The 22,152-nt window shown below is 29.4% G+C and overlaps 1 protein-coding gene across 2 annotated transcripts in view; it reads left to right on the top strand.

Moving 5' to 3' along the window:
- ninaC (STKc_myosinIII_N_like and MYSc_Myo21 domain-containing protein ninaC) overlaps positions 1–22,152 on the top strand; it is a 142,314-nt gene that overhangs the window by 28,067 nt on the left and 92,095 nt on the right. For both annotated transcript variants that reach the window (XM_081760126.1, XM_081760134.1), the window contains exon 3: positions 15,522–15,700. In XM_081760126.1, the coding sequence (XP_081616252.1) occupies positions 15,522–15,700 (179 nt within the window). The remainder of the gene's footprint in view (positions 1–15,521; positions 15,701–22,152) is intronic.

Genomic DNA, 22,152 nt, shown 5'->3' with positions numbered 1-22,152 from the left:
TCTCTTTCTTGATTATCATTTCTATTTGTTTGGAAAAAGGCAATCACAAAATTAGGCATATCAAATTCACTTGAGTTAAATTGTGTGGTTAAATCGAATTCTAAATACTTCCCACTAACTGATTTCTGTAAACATTGATATGTGTTGAATGAAATAGGAATCTTACCTTCTTTTAACATATTAGATCTTAACAAGGTGGCATAGTTAGGTTCATAATTAACAATAGGCATTCTTAACTCCATATTTGTAATCTTAACTTTACCTGGAAGTGGTTGATTGTCTTCATATGTTCCATCCTGCTTTTTTGTTTTCCAAATAGCAAATGCGTTATCATCAGAACCACTTCTTTTAAATGTATATTTCAAACCTCCTTTCCACATAATATCTTTAAAATCTGAACAAAATCCTGGCAAAAGTCTTAGCAAAAACACTATTTCTTCATCTGTTCTTGCCCACGTAATTCCTTCCCATCCACATTCATCATAGTGATTTGCCTCTGGTTTTGAAATCGTACATGTGTTTACAGCTGTTGAAGTTAAACCAGGATAATCTATAATATCTAATATCTGACCATGCTTACTAACTTGAATTTGAGAAAACAAATGTGGGAAGAAATTATTAATAAGTCTAATATTTTGACCAGTAGTATATTCTCCATCACCATCTCTACCTCTAATTTCAAAAGTTACATAAATATCAGCATAATAAGGATGTATGAAGCCATCACCCACGTCAATATCAAATTCAATAGACCTGTTTGGCTTATTTAAATTCTCGATTGTTTTTTGATTAGGTTTAAAGGATTGTAATTCATATGATTCTATCTTATCCATATTTATTATAAAAAATATTTATAATCGTTTTATGAATTAAGCCCATAAAATAAACCCATAAAAACTTAAATATAACTTCTCCAAATATCCTTATTCCTATTCAACTGACTAATAATTTCTAAAAAACTATACCCATCTGTAAACATTTTTAACACTGTAATGCATAAATGTCCACAAATTACCTCGTTAAAATGTTGTATACGGCTGCTATTGTACTCTATATTATGACCAAGATATTTTACGAGTGTTTTTGGCGGATTACCTCCAAATGAATCAAACACATACTTTTTATTTCCTTTTTTCCAATAACAAATCCAATGCGTTCCTATATTTTTAGACGTATCAAAATTAACAATACCACACTCATTCTTCCTTGGTTGTTTAGGCAATTCATCACTCATAAATACACCTCTAAAGTTTCTTATCTTAAGTTTTTTAACAAGTTGTATAAGGTCTAAATTACTTAAGGGTTTAATTTCTTCTTTTTCTTTACTGTTTTGGAGTTTACGTTTTTTGAAAGCTTACCACCTTGTTTTTCTTCCATTGCTAAGTTATGTCGCTTTTGTTCCTCTAATTCTATTTTATTCTTTTTTGCATCATCTACAGTCTTAGCAATAGCAGCCGCACCTCCAGCAACAGAACCTAGAGCACCTATTAAAGCTAAAATCGTTGGAATAGTAAATATAAAACCACCATAATGAACTTTATTATCATTTGCCTTCATTTCTTTGTTTATTTTCTTAAGTTGTGGTATAGAAAGAGATAGAGACATACATTGTCCTTTACTTAGTTTTGCTTCCTTTTGTTTGAGTTGTTTGTTAGTTAAAATGTGATCTATATTTAATTGTTTAAGTTCCTGATTAGGAATCGTAAATGTAAAACCTTTTAACTGCATATTTATTATATAATTAAAAGCTTTTTATGAAAAATTTCCATAAAAAGTACATATTAACCTAAATCTAAAAAATACTTATAAACCTAAATCAAATCTTACTTTCATTACTTATAAACCTAAACCAAATCTTACTTTTGTATTCATCATTAAAGCAGTTCCAAGAGCAGCTCAAATGGAAGTTTATTAATCAAATCATTTACTAATCCTTTTCCATACTTTTCACTATTCCAAAATTTTGGTGGCAGCGTATTCAATATCTTAATCAAATAACCTATACCTTTTGGATCATTAGGTATAAATTGTGCAAGTTTAGAATTAATCATATCCATAATACCTACTTTTTCATTATAAAAGTTATCATTTCCAGATTTTTCTTCCCCATCAATAACAATCAAGCGATCAATCAGTTTTCTCACATCATCCATCCATATGTATTCTTTTGATAATTCGTTATATACCTTTATTCCTTCTCCAGATTTTGGTGTATTTTTTGAAGGTGTTGTTGGTTTTATATATTCATCCCAAATAGGTTTGATAATCTCTTTATATTTTTTACCTTTACTAGATTTTTGTTTTCTTGTACTTGGATCATTATTATGAAATGCAACACTAGAATCAATTACTATTTGTTTATATTTTTCTAGATCATCATCATTATAATTTGTTGGATTATGTTTTGTCAATAATTCCCATAAACCTTCTGTTCCTGTATAATGTCGATTATTAATAACTAAATCATCACCATGAATTTTAACTTCCGCATTTCCTATCATATGTATAATTTTCCCATCTTCATCATATGGTTGTATTCCAAAACTTTTATCATCTCTAGTTGCATAATATCTTGAGGCAATATTACCAAAATGAGTTGTTGCTAAAGATTCTATTCCTTCTACTTTATATTTAATTTGTTTTTTCATGTGTTTTATTTCTTCTGTTATAGGCGTATCACTTTCATTTATAGAACTATCATACATAGGCGGTGTTTCTAATAAGCTTGAATCCACTCTAGCACTTTTATGTACAACTGGAACTAACTCTTGAATTAGATTTTTATTTTCTTCTGCTACTTTTGATATATCTTGCCCTAAATCTTTAATTGCATCAATAACAGGCTGATCTTGTTCTTTAAATTTTTCATACTTACTTCGATTACTTTGTTTAATTTCCTTAAATCTTTTAATAAGTTCTTCTTTTAACTTAATATACTTCTTAGCTTTATTAACATCCATTTATTATATAAAGAAAAAAATAAAAACATAACATAACATAACATAACATAACATAACATAACATAATATAATATACGTTCACCTGCATTCATATACGTTTAGTTTACACTTTTAGAAATTCTTTAATTTTATTTCTATATTTACCATTATTCACCTTCCTAGTCATATCTATTGTTAAGAAACCATGTTCTTCACTCCAACACTTGCTACATAATAATTGTAATTTTTCAAACGACATATCAGATGCAACAAATTCATCATATATATGTTTTAAATTTACATTATCCTGTCTAAATATACAAATAAAGTTTAAGTTGTCCCTAATTAATTGTTTTGGCACTTTAGAATATGTTTGTCCAAGATAGAAACAGTTCAAACCCTTATGACGACCTCGAGTAAAATATTCTCTAACGTGGTTTTGTTCTTCCAATATGAAATCATCAAATACTACCACAGAATAATCCTCACATTCATCTAATGGAATAATCTCTTCATTGTTTCCTTTTATTATTGCTATTGTGTCTTTAATATTACGTTCTATATCTCGAAAAAGTTGTATTAAGTGTTGGTATTTAGGTTGATTTAAACTTTTAGAATATATATAAACATTTGCATATTTTAACCATTTAGGTGCCAACAAAAAATTATCAATCATTAACGTTGTTTTACCACATCCACTAGGCCCAACTATTAAACATCTTATATCATCAGGTAACAACTCTCCATTCCTCTTACTCTTCGCCGTTTCTTCTGTTAACCTTACTTTAATATCCCAATTATCCATTTTAATTATTTATTATATAATAAATGAAAGTATTTAATTTAAATGGTTATTCATCTGTATTAAACATGTCTTTGCACTACCCATTTGAAAACGATTTAGAAGTAGCTGTTGCAGGATTTTATACAACATACTTAACACCAAACATTACAGAAAAGAACAATAAATTAACGTTTTGCACTGAAGAACCTGAAGTTACAAGACAAGCCATAGTTCAACCTGGTCAATATAGTTTAAAAGAATTAGAAGAATATATTAAATCAAACCTTCCATTCTACACTGATGAATTCAAAGATACTTTTGAAATTACAGAAGACAGAAAAAGAAATAGAGTTAAAATATTTAGTGAGGTTTGTGATATAACCTTAGATACCATTAACACTGTATTAGGTTTCAGTGATAAAAACTTGGCTAATAACATAGAACATATTGGAGATAAACCACCAAGGTTTCATCCATTTGATACTATAAATATTCATTGTGATTTAGCAGAAGGTATGATTTTAAAACACAATGACACAACACACAACGAAACAGACTTAATTGCAACATTTAGAACAAATGCAGAGTTTAGAGAACCAATTATATATGAACCTAATGAAAAGATATTTTTCCCAATACATCACAATAAATTTAATAATTTGAAAGTTTCAATTAAAGATGAAAATGGTGATTTGATTGATTTTGGTGGAGCTCGTATAACTGTTTTACTTGCTGTTAAATAATTTGAATTGTTATATAATAAATATGGATATATTTGGTAATACTAAAACGAGGACTACAAATCTCAATCATGTAAGTGAAGTTTTTACATCAAATATAACATGGGTTGATTTCAAAAACAAAAGACTTGTTAATGTAAGTGATGCACTTGACCAACAAGATGTAGTAACTTTACAACAGCTAGATTTAATAAATAGTAATGTTAATAGTCAATTGGAAGGTGATAGAAACAAATTTGAAGATGTATTAAAAACATTACAAGACACATATATAAAGAAAGATGATTTTCAAAAGATTAGGATGGATACTACTAAATTGATTATGCAGAAAGAAACTATATCCCTAATATGTCGATTGAGAGTTAAAAAAGTTAAGGAACCAATCTTTAGAATATTTAATCTCTCTAATGGTTACAAATTTCTCTATAATGGTAAAATAATGCACATGGAATTAAGTTTGGATAAATACTTTCTAGAGATATATTTAGGTGATACTTTGATTGAAAATTTACCTGTAAACATTAAAAAGGGTGATATAATTACGTTTCAAGCAAATAAGAATTCAGCTATGGAAGAAGGGCAACCATTGCAAGTTATTATGTATATAGAAAGAGAACTTTCATAAAACCATTTGCTATATTCAATCTATATAACAACATTCTAATTCAATCCATATATATATATATATATATATAACATTTTAATTCAATCTATATAACAACATTCTAAATTGAATTATACAGATGAATTATAAATTGTTATATAGATTGAATTATTGTTTGAATTATAGACTAAGTTATAGAATGTTATATTGATTAAATTATATAGATGAACAGTGTTTGAATTGTAGAAGTTATTATATAGATTGATTATAGATTGAATTATAGATTGAAGTTCATGATCAATTATAGTATTAATCAACAAATACCAACAACAGCATTAATTATAGTATTAATCAACAACAGCATTAATTATAGTATTAATCAACAACAGCATTAATTATAGTATTAAACATCAAATATCGACACCCGTTAATTATAGTATTAATCATCAAATATCGGCAACAGCATCAAACAAACATATGCTTGAATTATAGTTTGAATTAGGCCGATCTTTAGAATTATGTTGTTAGTTGATATAGTGTTTGAATTATAGATTGAGGTTAATAATTTTCCATATAATAAATAGTATGATGTATTGTGTTAAGTGTAAGAAATCAACAGATACAAAAATAGATAACATTAGAATAGAACAAACAAATAATGGAAGATATATTAAGAAAGGTATATGTGTTGTATGTGGTACTAATAAATCCCAATTCATTAAAAAGCCCGATTGACTATATGAAGGTGAAGGTATTAGAGAAGACATTATAGAAGAAATTCATAAACCATCTAGAAAGAATTATGCTAGGTTAAGTGTTATTGTTAAAGGTATAGATGATTTATGGCAAGCTGATCTTGTGGAAATGGATAGTGGTGTGTTAAAAGGTGTTTCAAAATTAAATAAAGGGTATAAGTATTTGCTAACGATTATAGATGTGTTTTCAAAATATGCGTTTACTGTTCCTGTTAAAGATAAGAGTGGGAAAAATGTTACAGAAGCATTTGAATCAGTGTTAAAAGTAAGAAAACCTAATAATTTACAAACTGATCAAGGTAAAGAGTTTTATAATAAAGAATTTGAAGATTTGATGGGAAAAACAATATCAATCATTACTCAACATATAGTGGTAAAAAAGCTTCTGTTGTTGAAAGGTTTAACAAAACACTTAAACAAAATATGTGAAAAAATTACTGTTCAAGGTAATTATAAGTGGTTAAAAATATTGCAAGGTTTGGTTGATGAATATAATAACAAAGTACATAGAACAATTGGCATGAAACCTGTAGAAGTGAATAAGAAAAATGAGCATGTGATATTGAAAAAAGTATATAAGAAAGAATATAAGTCTGTTAAGTTAAAGTATAAGATTGGTGATTATGTTCGTATAAGAAAAAATTAAAGGTTTGTTTGAAAAAGGTTATACACCAAATTGGTCAACAGAAGTGTTTGTTATTAATGAGGTTATACCATCTAATCCACCAACATATAAAATTAAAGATTTAAACAATGAAGAAGTTAGAGGAAGATTTTATGAATCAGAATTATTGAAAACTAAATATAAGGATGAGTATTTGGTTGAAAAAATATTGAGAAAGAAAGGTAATAAAGTGTTTGTTAAATGGTTAGGGTTTGATAATTCACATAATAGTTGGATAGATAAAGAAAATGTTGTAGTGTAAATTTAATGTGTTTAACTTTTATGAATATTTTCATACAAGGTAATAAAGTGTTTGTTAAATAATTAGGGTTTATTAAATGGTTAGGGTTTAATAATTTACATAATAATTAAATAATTAGGGTTTATTAAATGGTTAGGGTTTAATAATTTACATAATAATTAAATAAATAATTTGCATTAATAATTAAATAAATAATTTGTATAATAATTAAATAATTAGGGTTTATTAAATGGTTAGGGTTTAATAATTTACATAATAATTAAATAAATAATTTGCATAATAATTAAATAAATAATTTGTATAATAATTAAATAATTAGAGTTTATTAAATGGTTAGGGTTTAATAATTTGCATAATATAATATTATAAATGTTGTAGTGTAAATTTAATGTGTTTAACTTTTATAAATATTTTCATAAAAGTTAATAAAGTGTTTATTAAATGGTTAGGGTTTAATAATTTGCATAATAATTAAATAAATAATTTGCATAATAATTAAATAATTAGAGTTTATTAAATGGTTAGGGTTTAATAATTTGCATAATAATTAAATAAATAAAAATAATATAATATTATAAATGTTGTAATGTAATTTAATTTGTTTAAACATGAAAAATATTATGAAAATGAATTAAAAAATCTGGTGAATATAAAAAATGATACAGTGTTTTTTCATATAAGGTGTGTTATTATATGGAAAAACACTGTATCATTTTTTTATGTCGACATTAACAGCTGTATTAGAAAAATAAGTATGCTAATGTTGGTATAAAAATATTATGAAAATGAATTAAAAAATTTAGTGAATATAAAATTATGATACAGTGTTTTTCCATATAAAATGAGTATGAATAATGTTAATTTTACTGGTGAGGAGATGAAGGAGATGTCAATTACAAAACTAAAACAAATATGTAAAGTCAAGAAAATCCGCGGCTATAGTTATTTAAATAAGAGTGAATTAATCAAAAAAATCGAACAATACCAAAATGAACCAGATGAATTGAAAGTTATATACACAATGAAAGTTGATGAACTAAAAAACCATTGTAAAAGGAAGGGGATAAAAGGTTATTCTAAATTAAGAAAGGCTGAACTTATTGACCGTATTATAAAATATGAAGATGAACAAAACAGATCACAAATTAGAAACATATTTCCATTTAAACAAGATGTTTTTGAAGAATCCAAACCACAACGAATACCAATTAAAGTACAAACAAAGGAAACAGCAATACAGAAACGATTACAAACTATCACAATTGAAAACATAGGAGGATATAAAGATCCAGTGAAGTTTTTAAATATAAGTGGGAAAGTAGTTATTAATAAAATCAAGGAAGAATTAAAGCACCACCCATTAAAAGTCAACCTTGTATTCATTTGTGATTATATTAAAGATAAAGAAGTACAAGAAAGAAGTCAATTTTAAAACTATGAATGAAAGAATATTACAATCAACTGACTTAGATGAATATATAACCAATGCTAAACAAAAACTATGTAGAGAGATGGAGGAATTTCAAGGAAGAGGTTCAGGTTGGTCATTACATCAAATTAAATATTTAGAAATCAGATTAAATAAATATGTACCATTACGAGCTTCTTCCTATATTGACCTTCCTAAACCAATTAAAGATAAAAAAGCAGTGATTAATGTTCAAAATAAAGATAATAAATGTTTCTTATATTCTATTGCATGTTATTTAAAACCTATAGATCATCAATCACATCCTCAACGGCCTTCAAACTATACAGAAATTGTGGATGAATTACAAGAGAAATATTGTATGGGTATTGAATTTCCTGTACAATTAAAAGATATAGTAAAGTTTGAAAAAAGAAGTAACATATCCATTAACGTGTATGCATATGATGATGAATATAATATATACCCACTTCAGATCACAAAAAATAAGCAGGATAAACACATCAATTTATTATATGTAAAAGATGAAAATAATGATCACTTTTGTTGGATAAAGGATTTATCAAGATTAATAAGAAGTCAAGTAACAAAGCATAAGGAAAAATTATACTTTTGTGATAGGTGTTTAACAAGACATTTTAGAAATGAGATACAATTACAAGAACATGAACTATATTGTAAGGAGCATGAATCTGTTAGAATAGAACTTCCAAAACCATATAACAATCAAATACAATTTCAAAATTATAATAGATCATTGAGGGTACCATTTGCGATATATGCCGATTTTGAATGCTTGTTATGTAAAATGGATGTAGACCATAATTGTTCTAAAACTGTGAAGTATCAAAAGCATTTACCAATGAGTTTCTGTTATTACATCAAATACTCAAATGGTGTGTATAAAAGGCCTGTTAGTTATATTGGTTTAGATGCTGCAAAGGTGTTTGTGGAGAATTTAAAACAAGAAGTAATAGAAATAAAGAAAATATATAACAAAAGAGTTGAAATGAATGGTCTAACTAAAGATGAAGAAAATAGATATAATAATTCCAATAGTTGTCATATATGTGAGAGAAACTTGAATGATTTACCACCAGCAATTGAAAAACAAATAAATATGTTAAATAAGAAAATAAAATTCGCTAAAAATAATGATAGCATGGTTGAAAAATTAGAAGAATGGAAACATGAATTAGGTAAATGTTTGAAAAATATAAATATAAATAAAGCAAAAGTAAGAGATCATGATCATTTAACTGGAAAGTTTAGAGGTGCAGCTCACAGTTATTGTAACTTAAGCTATCGAAATCCTAATTTTATTCCAGTATTTATTCACAATTTAAGTGGTTATGATACTCACCTGTTTGTTAAAGAACTTGCTTATGATAAGAATGAAATAAAACTAATTGCAAATAATGAGGAAAAATATATAACATACTCAAAATATGTGAAGGTTGATAAAAAGAATGGAATTAATTTACGATTTCTAGATTCATTTAGGTTTATGTCAAGGAGTTTAGCAGAACTAGCAAATAACCTTACAAAAGAACAATATAGAGAAACGTCAAAGTATTTCACTAATGATTTATTAGATTTAGTAATAAAAAAAGGTGTGTACCCATATGATTATATTGACTCAATTGAAAGATTAGAAGAAACAAAACTACCTTCAAAAGAAATGTTCTTTAATAAACTTACTAACACCCACATCAGTGATGAAGATTACGAGCATGCGAAAAATGTTTGGAAGTCATTCAATATTAAAAATCTAGGTGAATATACAGAACTTTATAACAGGACAGATGTATTAATATTAGCCGATGTATTTGAAAATTTTAGAGATGTGTGTTTAAAGGCATATGGTTTAGATCCTGCTTGGTATTTCACTGCTCCTGGTTTATCGTGGGATTCAATGTTAAAGGTAACTAAAATCGAACTAGAAATGTTAACTGACTATGACAAAATATTAATGATTGAAAAAGGTATAAGAGGTGGAATTTCACAATGTAGTAAGAGGTATGTAAAAGCAAATAATAAGTATATGAAAAGTTATAATAAAGATGAACTTTCAAAGTATTTAACTTATCTAGATGCAAATAATTTATATGGATGGGCAATGAGTCAATACATGCCTTACAAAGACTTTAAATGGGTTCAACCTTACATAAACATAATGAATATTCCAGATGATTCAGAAACTGGCTACATATTAGAAGTTGATTTAGAATATCCAGAATACTTACATGATAAACATACAGATCTACCATTAGCTCCAGAAAATATGTGTCCACCAGGATCGAAACAATCAAAATTATTAACAACGCTTTACAATAAAGAAAGATATGTTATTCACTATAGAAATTTAAAATTATATATGTCACTTGGAATGATATTAAAGAAAATTCACCGAGTATTAGAGTTCAAGCAATCAAACTGGTTAAAGGAATATATTAATCTAAATACAAATATGAGAACGCAAGCTAAGAATAATTTCGAGAAAGATTTTTACAAGTTAATGAATAATAGTGTATTTGGTAAAACAATGGAAAACATTAGAAAGAGGCCATCAATTACTTTAGAATGTGATCCAATGAGGGTGGAAAAGTTAATAGCGAAACCGAACTTTGATTATAGAACAATATTTACTGAAGATTTGTGTGCGATACATATGAAAAAAGAAAAATTGATCTTTAACAAACCTATATATGTTGGTATGAGTGTGTTAAATTTATCAAAACTATTAATGTATGACTTCCATTACAACATTATGAAACCTAAATATGATATTGATATAGGCTTATGTTATATGGATACTGATAGTTTTATATATGAAATTAATACAGATGATTTCTACAAAGACTTAAAAGAAATGGTTGATTTATTTGATACAAGTGAATATGGAAAGGATAATCAATATGGAATACCATTAGTAAACAAAAAAGTATTAGGAAAGATGAAGGATGAAAACAATGGTAAAATAATGACAGAATTTATTGGGTTTAAGATCAAAGATGTATGCCTTTAAAGTTGAAAATAAAGAGAAGAAAAAAGCAAAAGGAATAACAAAATGTGTAGTATCAAAAGAGTTACAATTTGATGATTATAAGCAAACCCTATTCAATGATGTGAAAACATACAAAAATATAAATCTAATTCGAAGTTGTAAGCATGATGTATATACCATAGCTGTAAATAAGTTAGCATTAGATTCGAATGATGATAAAAGATATATACTAGAGGGTGGTATAAGTACATTAGCTTGGGGGCATTATAAGATATAATTAAAATGTATTTATGTATAGTTTAGTTTTAAGTCATATTTAATTAACTTTTATGTATAGTTTAGTTTTAGGTAAAATTTAATTAACTTTTATGTGAGGTGTAGTTTATTTTTAGGTCATATTTAATTAACTTTTATGTATAGTTTAGTTTTAAGTCATATTTAATTAACTTTTATGTATAGTTTAGTTTTAGGTAAAATTTAATTAACTTTTATGTGAGGTGTAATTTACTTTTAAGTCATATTTAATTAACTTTTATGTATAGTTTAGTTTTAGGTCATATTTAATTAACTTTTATGTATAGTTTAGTTTAGTTTTAGGTCATATTTAATTAACTTTTATGTATAGTTTAGTTTATTTTTAGGTCATATTTAATTAACTTTTATGTATAGTTTAGTTTTAGGTCATATTTAATTAACTTTTATGTATAGTTTAGTTTAGTTTTAGGTCATATTTAATTAACTTTTATGTATAGTTTAGTTTATTTTTAGGTCATATTTAATTAACTTTTATGTATAGTTTAGTTTTAGGTAAAATTTAATTAACTTTTATGTGTGGCGTAGTTGATAGGTGTTAGTGAGTAATAATGTATGTTTAGTTTTAGGTAAAATTTATATTTTTTAAGTCATAAAAGTTGTTTTTGTAATATTATCCTTAGACATAGGCAACCAGTAACGTGTTAGAAAAAAATTATAAGAAAATAGAAACTATTTACCGTTTGAATTTTGAAAATCGGTTAATATTTGACGATTTTATAGCAAGTTCAAAATTTCGGGATTTTTTTACGGGTTTATATTTGAGTTTTCGGGAAAATTTTATTCTTTAAAAAAGTCTTAAAATTTTATTCTGATTATGGTAGTATTTCTATTTTTTCTATGCATTTTTAAAAATTGGTTATGTTATTAGTATTCATTTGCCGTTTGAATTTTTGAAATCGGTTAATTAGGGACCGAGGTATAAAATAATAACGTTATTTGGGGGGACTATCAGTGTTGCCAACTCACTTTTAACAATTATCATATTTATTAGTAATGGGGTGAATTCATCCCGATATGTTTTAAAGCGATATCTTGAAAAATTAAAATCCTGGAACGTTCCGAAAAAATATATGGAGTTGGCAACCCTTATGTGACGTAATCTAACAGCTATTATACAACGTCATCGGTATACAGCTCCATCTCTCACGAGTGCTAGCTAAAAAGTTCTGTTGAAGGAAGAGGCTAATGCATATATATGTATGTTGGTGTGGGAAGAAGGAAAAAGAAACAGACTATAAATCTCATGTACATATATGATCATGCTTCTCTCAAGCACACTGAATTGTAAATGTGTGTGTGTGTGCACAAACCTTATGTGTTGGGTTATATAAATACAGGCGGCAAAATGCTAAATTCGTTATTTTTTATCCGATTTTGATAATTCAAACGACATTTAAAAGAGTATGTATCAGAGTTTAAAATGCAATTGTTTATTCTTGTTAAATGTTGTTAGATTTAGTGATTTTTTTGTTTTTGTAACTAGATTTAATGATTTTTTTGTAACCAGATTTAGTGATTTTTGAAGTCAAAACCGGTTATAACCAGATTTTGTAACTAGATTTAGTGATTTTTTAAAGTCAAAACCGGTTATAACCAGATTTTTGTAACTAGATTTAGTAATTTTTTGTTTTTGTAACTAGATTTAATGATTTTTTGTAACCAGATTTAGTGATTTTTTGTAACTAGATTTAGTAATAGAATGCATTAGAAGTTATTATGAGTAAGATAGAAGTTATTTGATATGGTGATAGAAGTTATTTGGGAAGTAGGGAGTGCGGTAGAAATTATTAGGGGTAGTTTAGAAGTTATTTGGAGGTAGGGGGATGCGCTATTGTTATTAGGAGTGCGCTATTATTATTGATGGTGTGCTAGATTGTTATTGGAAATGATGAAGTGGCGCAGAATCCCCACCCCATCCCTACTGTCCTCGCACCGTTGGACCTCCAGCAGTTGACATCTACTGGATGAAATTTAAGCTCTGCATGATCTGTATTACTGTCTTTACCAAAATTGATATTTTATCGTTACTCTTTATTTATTTCATCATTATAAGAATTTTTGCCATACACACACACACACACACACACACACACACACACATATATATATATATATATATATATATATATATATATATATATATATAGATAGATAGATAGATAGATAGATAGATAGATAGATAGATAGATAGATATAGATATAGATATAGATATATAGATAGATATATAGATAGATAGATAGATAGATAGATAGATAGATAGATAGATAGATAGATAGATAGATAGATAGATACAGATATTTAATACTAGAATTGATTAATTAGTTTCATGCTTCTTTGTCATTTTTTCTGGTTTTAATTACAGAAAACTCTACTGAAATTAATCTGACAACTCAAATGTTATTCAGCACAGATATACCCAAAAAGATCCATATTTGAACGTGGAGTATTCTTCTAAACAAACAACAATAGAGAGATCAGCGGTTTTGAACTGAATCACCTCAGCAAACATCTGCTTTATGAGTACTTACCCCAGATTAACTCTTTCAAACCTCCAAATTATCTACTTTAAGATGTCTTCAACAAGGGATTTTTAGTTAATAAAAAAGAATGACTTTGCATGTTACATAAAGACTCACAATTAAGTTCGTTTTGTTATAATTATATAACATACTTATTATTTATCGTGTACACGACTCTCTTTAAAATGGTTCTGTCTTAAAAGAATGATCTCGGTCCAATATTTTCTAGATTACAGGCAGCAATCTTCAAAATTGTTGTCTGTAAGGCTTTATATGCCGTGAACTGTAAATATCACATGTTGACTTCTTACTTCCAACAGTTATTCTTTACATCTTTCCAGATCTTGAAGAATAGCGAATCAAATAAAGCAATTTTTATAATCTGGTAAATTTATTTCTGAGTCCTTCATGTCGTTTTAAGAATCTTCCTTTTCTCTAATTGTCGTTTACTGTTTAATGATTATCTCTCTTTTGGACGAATTCGCAATTGTAAACTCAATAGGTTTCATTTAGTTATATATTCAGAAACAGAAGCTATAAAATTGTCTGTTGTTTCATTCAATAATGGTACGATTACGGACCTTCTTTTGTTCAATTTCACCAAATATTTAGCCACCGTTCTCTATTCTTTTAAATTAATAACTTTTTTTCTTTATCGCATAGAATGAATTGCTTTCCAAATTCGATCGTTTCAATACGCAAACGAATTTCATTAAAGCTTAAGTCTGTACTGAATGTACTTCTAACATATTTTCCACAGCTAGCAATATTGCTACATAATGCACACGGAAAATATTCTACAAACGTAAATTCCAATGCCGTATCTAAGAAAATAGCATAAAAAACATTAGATTACAATCTGGTTTTCAATTAATATTCACCAAACAAATTTTATCCATTATAAGTAATAATGCAAACAGAAATTTAGACAAAATTTGTACTCAAACATTTGAACAAAATTGTCTCATAAATTGCATTCTTTAATGCTTTGTTTGCTTAGATTTGGTACAGTTCGCGAATATACAATTTGAAAAATACTCGTAAATAAAAGAAAATCATTTCCAGATACAAATCTATCTTGTCAATTATTGAAATACTATTGGCAAATTATGTCAGATTAAATTAGTTTTTGAAATCGTTTTCTTTACAAATCTTTAAACTATAATATTAATTAAATAGAATATATCAAATAAAATATAAGACGTCTTTAAGATATATTCTACAAATTACCTTTATGAAGAGTATGCAAAACTAACATATCGGCTGTCAATAAGTAAAATTATAATATCGATAATTGACATAAAACAGCAAGCCTATTATGTTGTATTTATTTACATTAACGATGAACACAGTTTCAAATGTTTTAATTGCAAGGTAAGATGTGTGTAAATGGTAATTATTTCTTCTGACTACTTATATTTAGTTTCATGTACATTGCTATTAGACTATTAAATTGAAGACACTAGACAAACCAATCAAGGAAATATATATATTCTTCTTAGGTGGAAGAGGTGTAGCTATTAAAGTCCAGCCTCTAACCCAGGAGGGTTTGAACGATATTAAAGAAGAATACAGAATTCTAAACAGTTTATCGTCACATCATAATCTCCCAGATTTCTATGGAATCTTTCGTAAAAAGAGCAACATACCTGGCGAGGACCAAATATGGTTTGTGATGGAGGTAAGATAATATAATTATTAAACATTTATTTTAAAAAAGAATTTCGAAATATTTTAAAACAGCTGTATATCATCCTATATAATATAGTTACCATTAAACAAAATGTTCAAAAAAAAAAAAAAAGCTCGCACAAATCATATTATTAGAGCACTCCAAACAAAACTATGTTTCATAACAAAGAAAACTTTGAAATATAAAAGAGAACTTTCTGAAAAGTGCTTAATTAATGCTCGGTTGCACCAACCGTGGATTAATCTGGGAATAGGGATAAAACCAAAGTTAATCATCGAAATGAGGATTAAGTGTTGCACCAACACTTATCTGAAGATTATATCGACAAATCGTCGGATTAAGATTAACCTTCGAAAACGGGAGTTTAATCTCTTATTAACGTTGTGATCAGCTGCGAGTAGAGTGGGTGAATATGCTTGCTGAAGATTATTTGGATGTTTTGGATGATTTTGAAATGCTGGAAGACATAGAATATGCCATCCGACCGAGAAGAGTAATTAGAGACAGACAAAATCCTTTTGAATACTTCAATGATGAAGAATTTTGTGTTCGTTTTCGCTTGTCGAAGTATTCGGTATTGGATATGTTACAGCATTTTGAACACAGATTAGTATATAATTCTTTACGCAATACACCGATCCCACCACTTCATCAACTATTAGTTACATTACGATTCTTCGCTACAGGTAAGTTGTATTTTCATTTTCAATAATTAACAATAAATAGATTATGTTTTAGGATTGGTGATGATGAAGCATAAACTAATAATAGCTAGTAACGAAGATCGAAACTTTTATGTAAAAAGATTGCATTAAAAACGTTGGATCAATTTTAGTTTAAGGTGGACCAGTTTCTCTTTCGATTAACTGTTTTTGTTTCTAAATTTGTCTTTTTTTCTGTATTGCTATTGCCTTTAAGTACAAGGCATATTCTAGTATAAAAAGCAAATTTAATATCGTTTGAACCTAAAAGGAAATGTTAAATAAACGAACGGGGCCGTGTCTACCTTAAAAAAAAATTGCAGCCAAAACAATTATTATGTTTCGAACAAACAGTTCTATTCTATGCGAATGCCATGTACTAATTTAAAAAAAAAAAAATAATTTTGGATTCAAATAATTCCTATTCAAGTTCCCTTATATGTTCCTTTTATGCGTGCATGTCAGGTTTTGGAACACCACTCAAAATAATGGTTTTAAATTGATTTTCTTCTTATTGCTGTCCAAAAGATTTGCGCTGGGCGTCATGACACTGCCTCTTTTATCATAGATAAAATTCAAGCTGGGCACCAGAAATAATTGTTAAAAAATGGCAATTCTTTAAAGATTTTCTTATAAATACCCGCGTCCGGATACATGGCATAACTATATTGCAAAAAAGCTCAAATCAGTCTGTACTGGGTGGCCACTAGAAGGCACTAACGATATCTTAGCGAGTCAGCGCACGGCGAAGCTGGTGGCATCGCGCGGGAGTGCGTCCGAAGGCAGCAGGCGCTTTAGCGACGGTGAGTATACGCCTAAGCACGATACTCTTCAAGTGCTCATTCCAAAGAATAAAATGTATATAACAAAATGAAATATACCGTTTCTTTTTTATTATTTTATGTCGCATTCAAATATGACTTAAGTTTTCGTTTATCGTAAAACTTCCTCGAGACCTCGGGATGCTTTTCTAATTTGAATTTCCTTTCTTTCGTAGATTGGGATGCTTTTCTAACGTGAATCCCCCCTCTGCCTCTCACACATTGGGATACTTGGACGGAAAATAGTCTCATGAATGTTACGTGTACTTCAGCCATGCATGTTTTCGTATGTAATGCACTTTGACTGGAAATCAGAGTAGTTGAAATTTTCCCCAGTGGATTTTCGGGTAAAATCCAAGAAACTCACCTCCAAAAATATACTTCAAAACTTGGATTGAAACAAGAACTTTCATGAGATTATAATTACTTTCTTCGATCAAACTTCTTAGTATATGTCTAGTTTCAGAAGTGGCTTAAAATGTGTATTTATTACCAGAACAGAATACCACTGAAAAAAAAAAGTGGGAATCTTGTCTAACGAATTTTGTTTGCTCTCGGTAACTGTGTTCAATTGTAATCTACTATATACAAATAAATAGTATCTTGTTTGTGTTCACATCACGGGGAAACGGTTATAGAGACCGAATTATGAGCGAATATCAGTGGTCCAGAGTGTATCCAACGAAACGAGGATGAGGCTTTACGGATTCCTTGTGCGGATTTTTTCTTTCTTTTTTGTTACTTTTAAGCTTAATTCAATGTCTCATGATTATGCGCCGAGGCTAAGGGAGACTGTGATGATGAGATGGATGATAATGGTGCCATGAACAAAGCGGGAAGAAACGGTAGAACTTCGAGAAAACCAATGCACACTGTGTTTGTTCACCACAAAGCGCAGTTGGCGGAGCTGGAATTGAACCAGGAAATTGCGCTAAAAGTGAATCATCCCGGCCCCATAAAGGAATTCCGTAGTTTCACGTGTATAATACAACATCAATGCTTATATAGTATTTTAAGTAGATATGTGGCTTTAAATATATGTACAAAATTTAATAAAACCCAATGAAACCCAAAAAACCTGGGTTTTTCACAATCCTTCTGGAAATAATCATTTTCAACCCTTGTATTTCGGGAACTGTGCTTGTGCTCATTTTAAAATTTTACTACGATTAATATTTCATCTAATACTATTATTTGCCATTTAAAAAATTAAATTCGCACTCCATAAAAATAGGCTAACTTTACCAGCACTTTTTATTATAAAACTTGAAAATTTAAGTCTCGTTAAAATGAAACTATGGTAAATGACAATGAATAGTGAAATAGAAGAATGAGTGGTGTACTCAAGCTTGCGACTCTTCACGGATCATGGGCCCGCGGCGGCTCAATGGTAGAACGTTCATATCTGGTGCATGGGGTCTTTGGTTCGATCCCAGCTCGGCCAAGTGAGCTTTATAGTGGACTAACACCGTGTGCGTGGGTTTTGTCGTTGTTCTCCCGTTTCCTCCCACTTTCTTCATTCCACCATTTTCATTCATTACTCATCATCACCGTCTCCTTTAGCCTAGTCGGCATAACCGCGGGACGTAAAACTTAAAGGTTTCATTCATTTCATTTTTTACTTTCTTCACTATCACAACGCCTCCATACTTAATCTTGATTGGTAACCTTCTGCAAGTTAGATGTGCAATTGCGTGTTTTAAATATCGAAATTCGAATGTTGAATATTTTTCTTGAGTGTAGAATGTCTGCCCACAAAATGCAGTGTTTCATTGTAAGATATGTCTACTGATATTAACTATACATGGCTATACATCGCACTTCGATATATATATATATATATATATTTTTTTTTTTTTTTGTAATCACTTTGTTATATATAGTGCTGTGGTATACAAGCCTGTTATAGTGAGGACACAAAATTGTGTGCTTCAAGATCACGTTAAACTAATACAGTTAAACCATGACCGCCAAAAATTCTGTTTCTATGGAGTACATGAGTAAGGTTGAAGCGCTGGTGATCATATGTGATCTCAATATCATTGCCCCAAACATAAAGGATAAACGAAGCTGTGTGAATTTTCCACGTTATTTTGAAGCACCCAATTTCTAATTCCTGTCTTTAGAAATAAATGTGTAATTCACGTAGTATCATACAAGAGTTATAGTTTTTTTTCGTTGTATGAACAGTACTCCAATAAAATATAAGTAGAAGGCATAGCACCAGTCATTGTCTGCAGATGGCTTCGTGTCATTGAAAGCACTCTTCTTATTTGCGGTGCAATACTTTCACAGGTTAGCGCAAGTAAACAAGAGGGTAGGGTCATCTCAGCTCATACAACGTCGGAACTATAACTCATGCGTTGTTAGTTTTGAGGCGTATTATAATTCAATGTGCTTTAGAAGTTGTATTTGTTCTTTATATATTAATTTTCAATTGTTTTCTGTAGGTACTTTCCAAGCAGTTTTGGGCGACATCCAAGGACTCCACAAATCGACAGTCAGTAGAATAGTCAAGAGGGTGGCTCCTATTATTGCAGAAATGCGTCCTATTCACGTGCAGTTTCCTAGCACTCGGGAAGAACGTACTCAAGTGATGGCATCTTTTTTTCAAATCGCAGGTTTCCCTGGAGTAGTGGGAACGGTGGATTGCACACAAATTCCGATTCAGTCCCCAGGAGGGAACAACGCTGAACTATATAGAAATAGAAAGGGCTACTTTTCAATCAATGTTCAAGTCGTTGCTGATTCCAAGGGAAAAATTAGAGACATTGTTGCAAGTTGGCCAGGGTCAACTCACGATGCAACCATTTTCGACAATTCTCGTATGTGTGCCTTAATGGAACAAGATGAAACAGGAGACTTGCTATTGGGGGACAATGGATATCCCTGTCGCCGGTATCTCTTGACCCCTTTCCTTCGCCCTCAGACTGCGGCTCAAGAAAGATACAACGCTGCACATATTAGAACGAGAAACACCGTGGAGCGTTTGTTTGGTACATGGAAGCGACGATTTCCGTGTCTGCAAGCCAAATTGCGTTTAAAGTTGGAAACAACTTTAGCCGTGATTGTTGCTTCTTCTGTATTGCACAACATAGCAGTAACTACTAGACTTGCTAACATCTATGAACAGGACTATTTTAATGATGATGCAGATGTTTTGCCTCCAAACCTGCCATTACGAGCTGTATTGGAGGGTAATGCAGTACGAAATACTATTGTAAATTCTCACTTTGTGTAATCTCTCTCTTATGTGTGTAAGTCATAAATTTTAAGACTCAGGTGGTGTGAGATGATACGAAATGTATATGAGGTAAAATAATGTTTTTTATATATAATTAAATGGTGTCTAACATTAGTAAACATCGTCAGTTTTATTGATTTAAAAAGTTATTAAATAGCCTAGCGTAAGTATGGTGACAGTAAGCAAAAATATCTATGTTTATTCCTCTCCGTAGAGAATCAAACCCAGTGCTCCTTGCACGAAAGGCACGCACTTTACCCGTTGCTTAATTATGAAAGACTACATCATATATATATCCCAAAATAAAACTGAACTTAAGTCCTAGTTTTTGGGACAAATTGTTTTCGAGTAATCAAATTTAAAAAAAAATCTTAATATTTAACGAAGGTGGTTATAGCTCTGTTCAGTTGAAGATTTGGTGTTCCTAACGAAAACGCTCTAAAACACCGCTAAACTAATAGTTTGATAGTTGATCTATGGGTAAATACCTTTCTTCAAACTTTTGCTGCATTTCTAGATTTTAATTGTACGAGTTATGCAATCGCACATAATTAAAAAAAAAAAAAGTTCGCTGAAATTTGGTGCTAGTGATGTAATGCATTTTTAATCAACAACAAATACTAAAAAGAACGAGATTTTAATAGAACGTAACGAATTAATGTCATTGATAGCTAGCTAATTAGTACTTCAAAGTATCTGTACCCGACTCATAATTTAAAATATGATACACAAGTACCATAGAGTTCTGAAGCATGGGTATTTAGATATATCCTCTGTAATTTCTTGACTTGATTTTCAGTTTAGGGTCCCTTTCAGCAGCAAGGCTATATGAGACTTGGACCTACAGCTTAACATGCGATTCGAATAACATCAGCTCCCGCAGGGAATACAACCTGAGTTTCCCATGCAAAAGACGCGTTAGCCGCTTAGCCAGGAATTTACACCTGTAACTATTTAACCCTGTGGAGATAAGTTTCATAGTTTCCAATGTAGATTTTTTTTTTCCTTTTGGTATTCTGGTCTCTTGGTTGTGAAAATAGTTTTGCGATTTGCGTAGTAGTGTCACCAGGTCTAGCTGGGAAGAGCCTTATTACACCCAAGCTACGCAAGGAAAATGCAGTACATACGTGTTAAAGAAAAAAATGCATTACCGTAATAATAATTCGAATATAAGGCGCCATCGAATCTAAGGTGCACCTGAAATTTCACCTAATTTTAAGTCATTTTTAAAAATCTTCGAATTTAAGGCGCAGAAACAGGGTTTGAAAAAACCTGTTTTTTTTTTTTTTTTGAAAAAGCACAACCCACCTGGGCCTATATGGTGTTTTTCGGGTTTAATTGGGCTTTTTCGACATATTTCAATGTCTTTGGGGTAAATGTGTTAAAATGTGATTTATATTTTAAGATTATCATTGTCACAACTTGCAACAATTTTCTATTCACTGCTGTTTTGAAAACATGGCCGCCATTTTGAAATTTTTAATTGAATCGCCGAGAAAATCTATATAGCAAATTTAGAATGTCTCATGCTTCTACTCTCAAACTTTCAATTTAAAAGTCCGAAAATTGCACCCTGCAGCGTGGATACCCTCTATTTTGAAATTTTATATTGCATCGCCGCCAAAATATATACAGATAATTTAGTATCTCGTGCTTCTACTCTGAAAATTTCAA

The sequence above is a fragment of the Thermobia domestica genome, chromosome 1, assembly GCF_964235325.1.
Source record: "Thermobia domestica chromosome 1, izTheDome1.hap1.1, whole genome shotgun sequence".
Lineage (NCBI taxonomy): Eukaryota > Metazoa > Arthropoda > Insecta > Zygentoma > Lepismatidae > Thermobia > Thermobia domestica.
The sequence above is the reverse complement of the archived record's forward strand: the minus strand, read 5'-3'. Positions and strand labels throughout refer to the sequence as shown.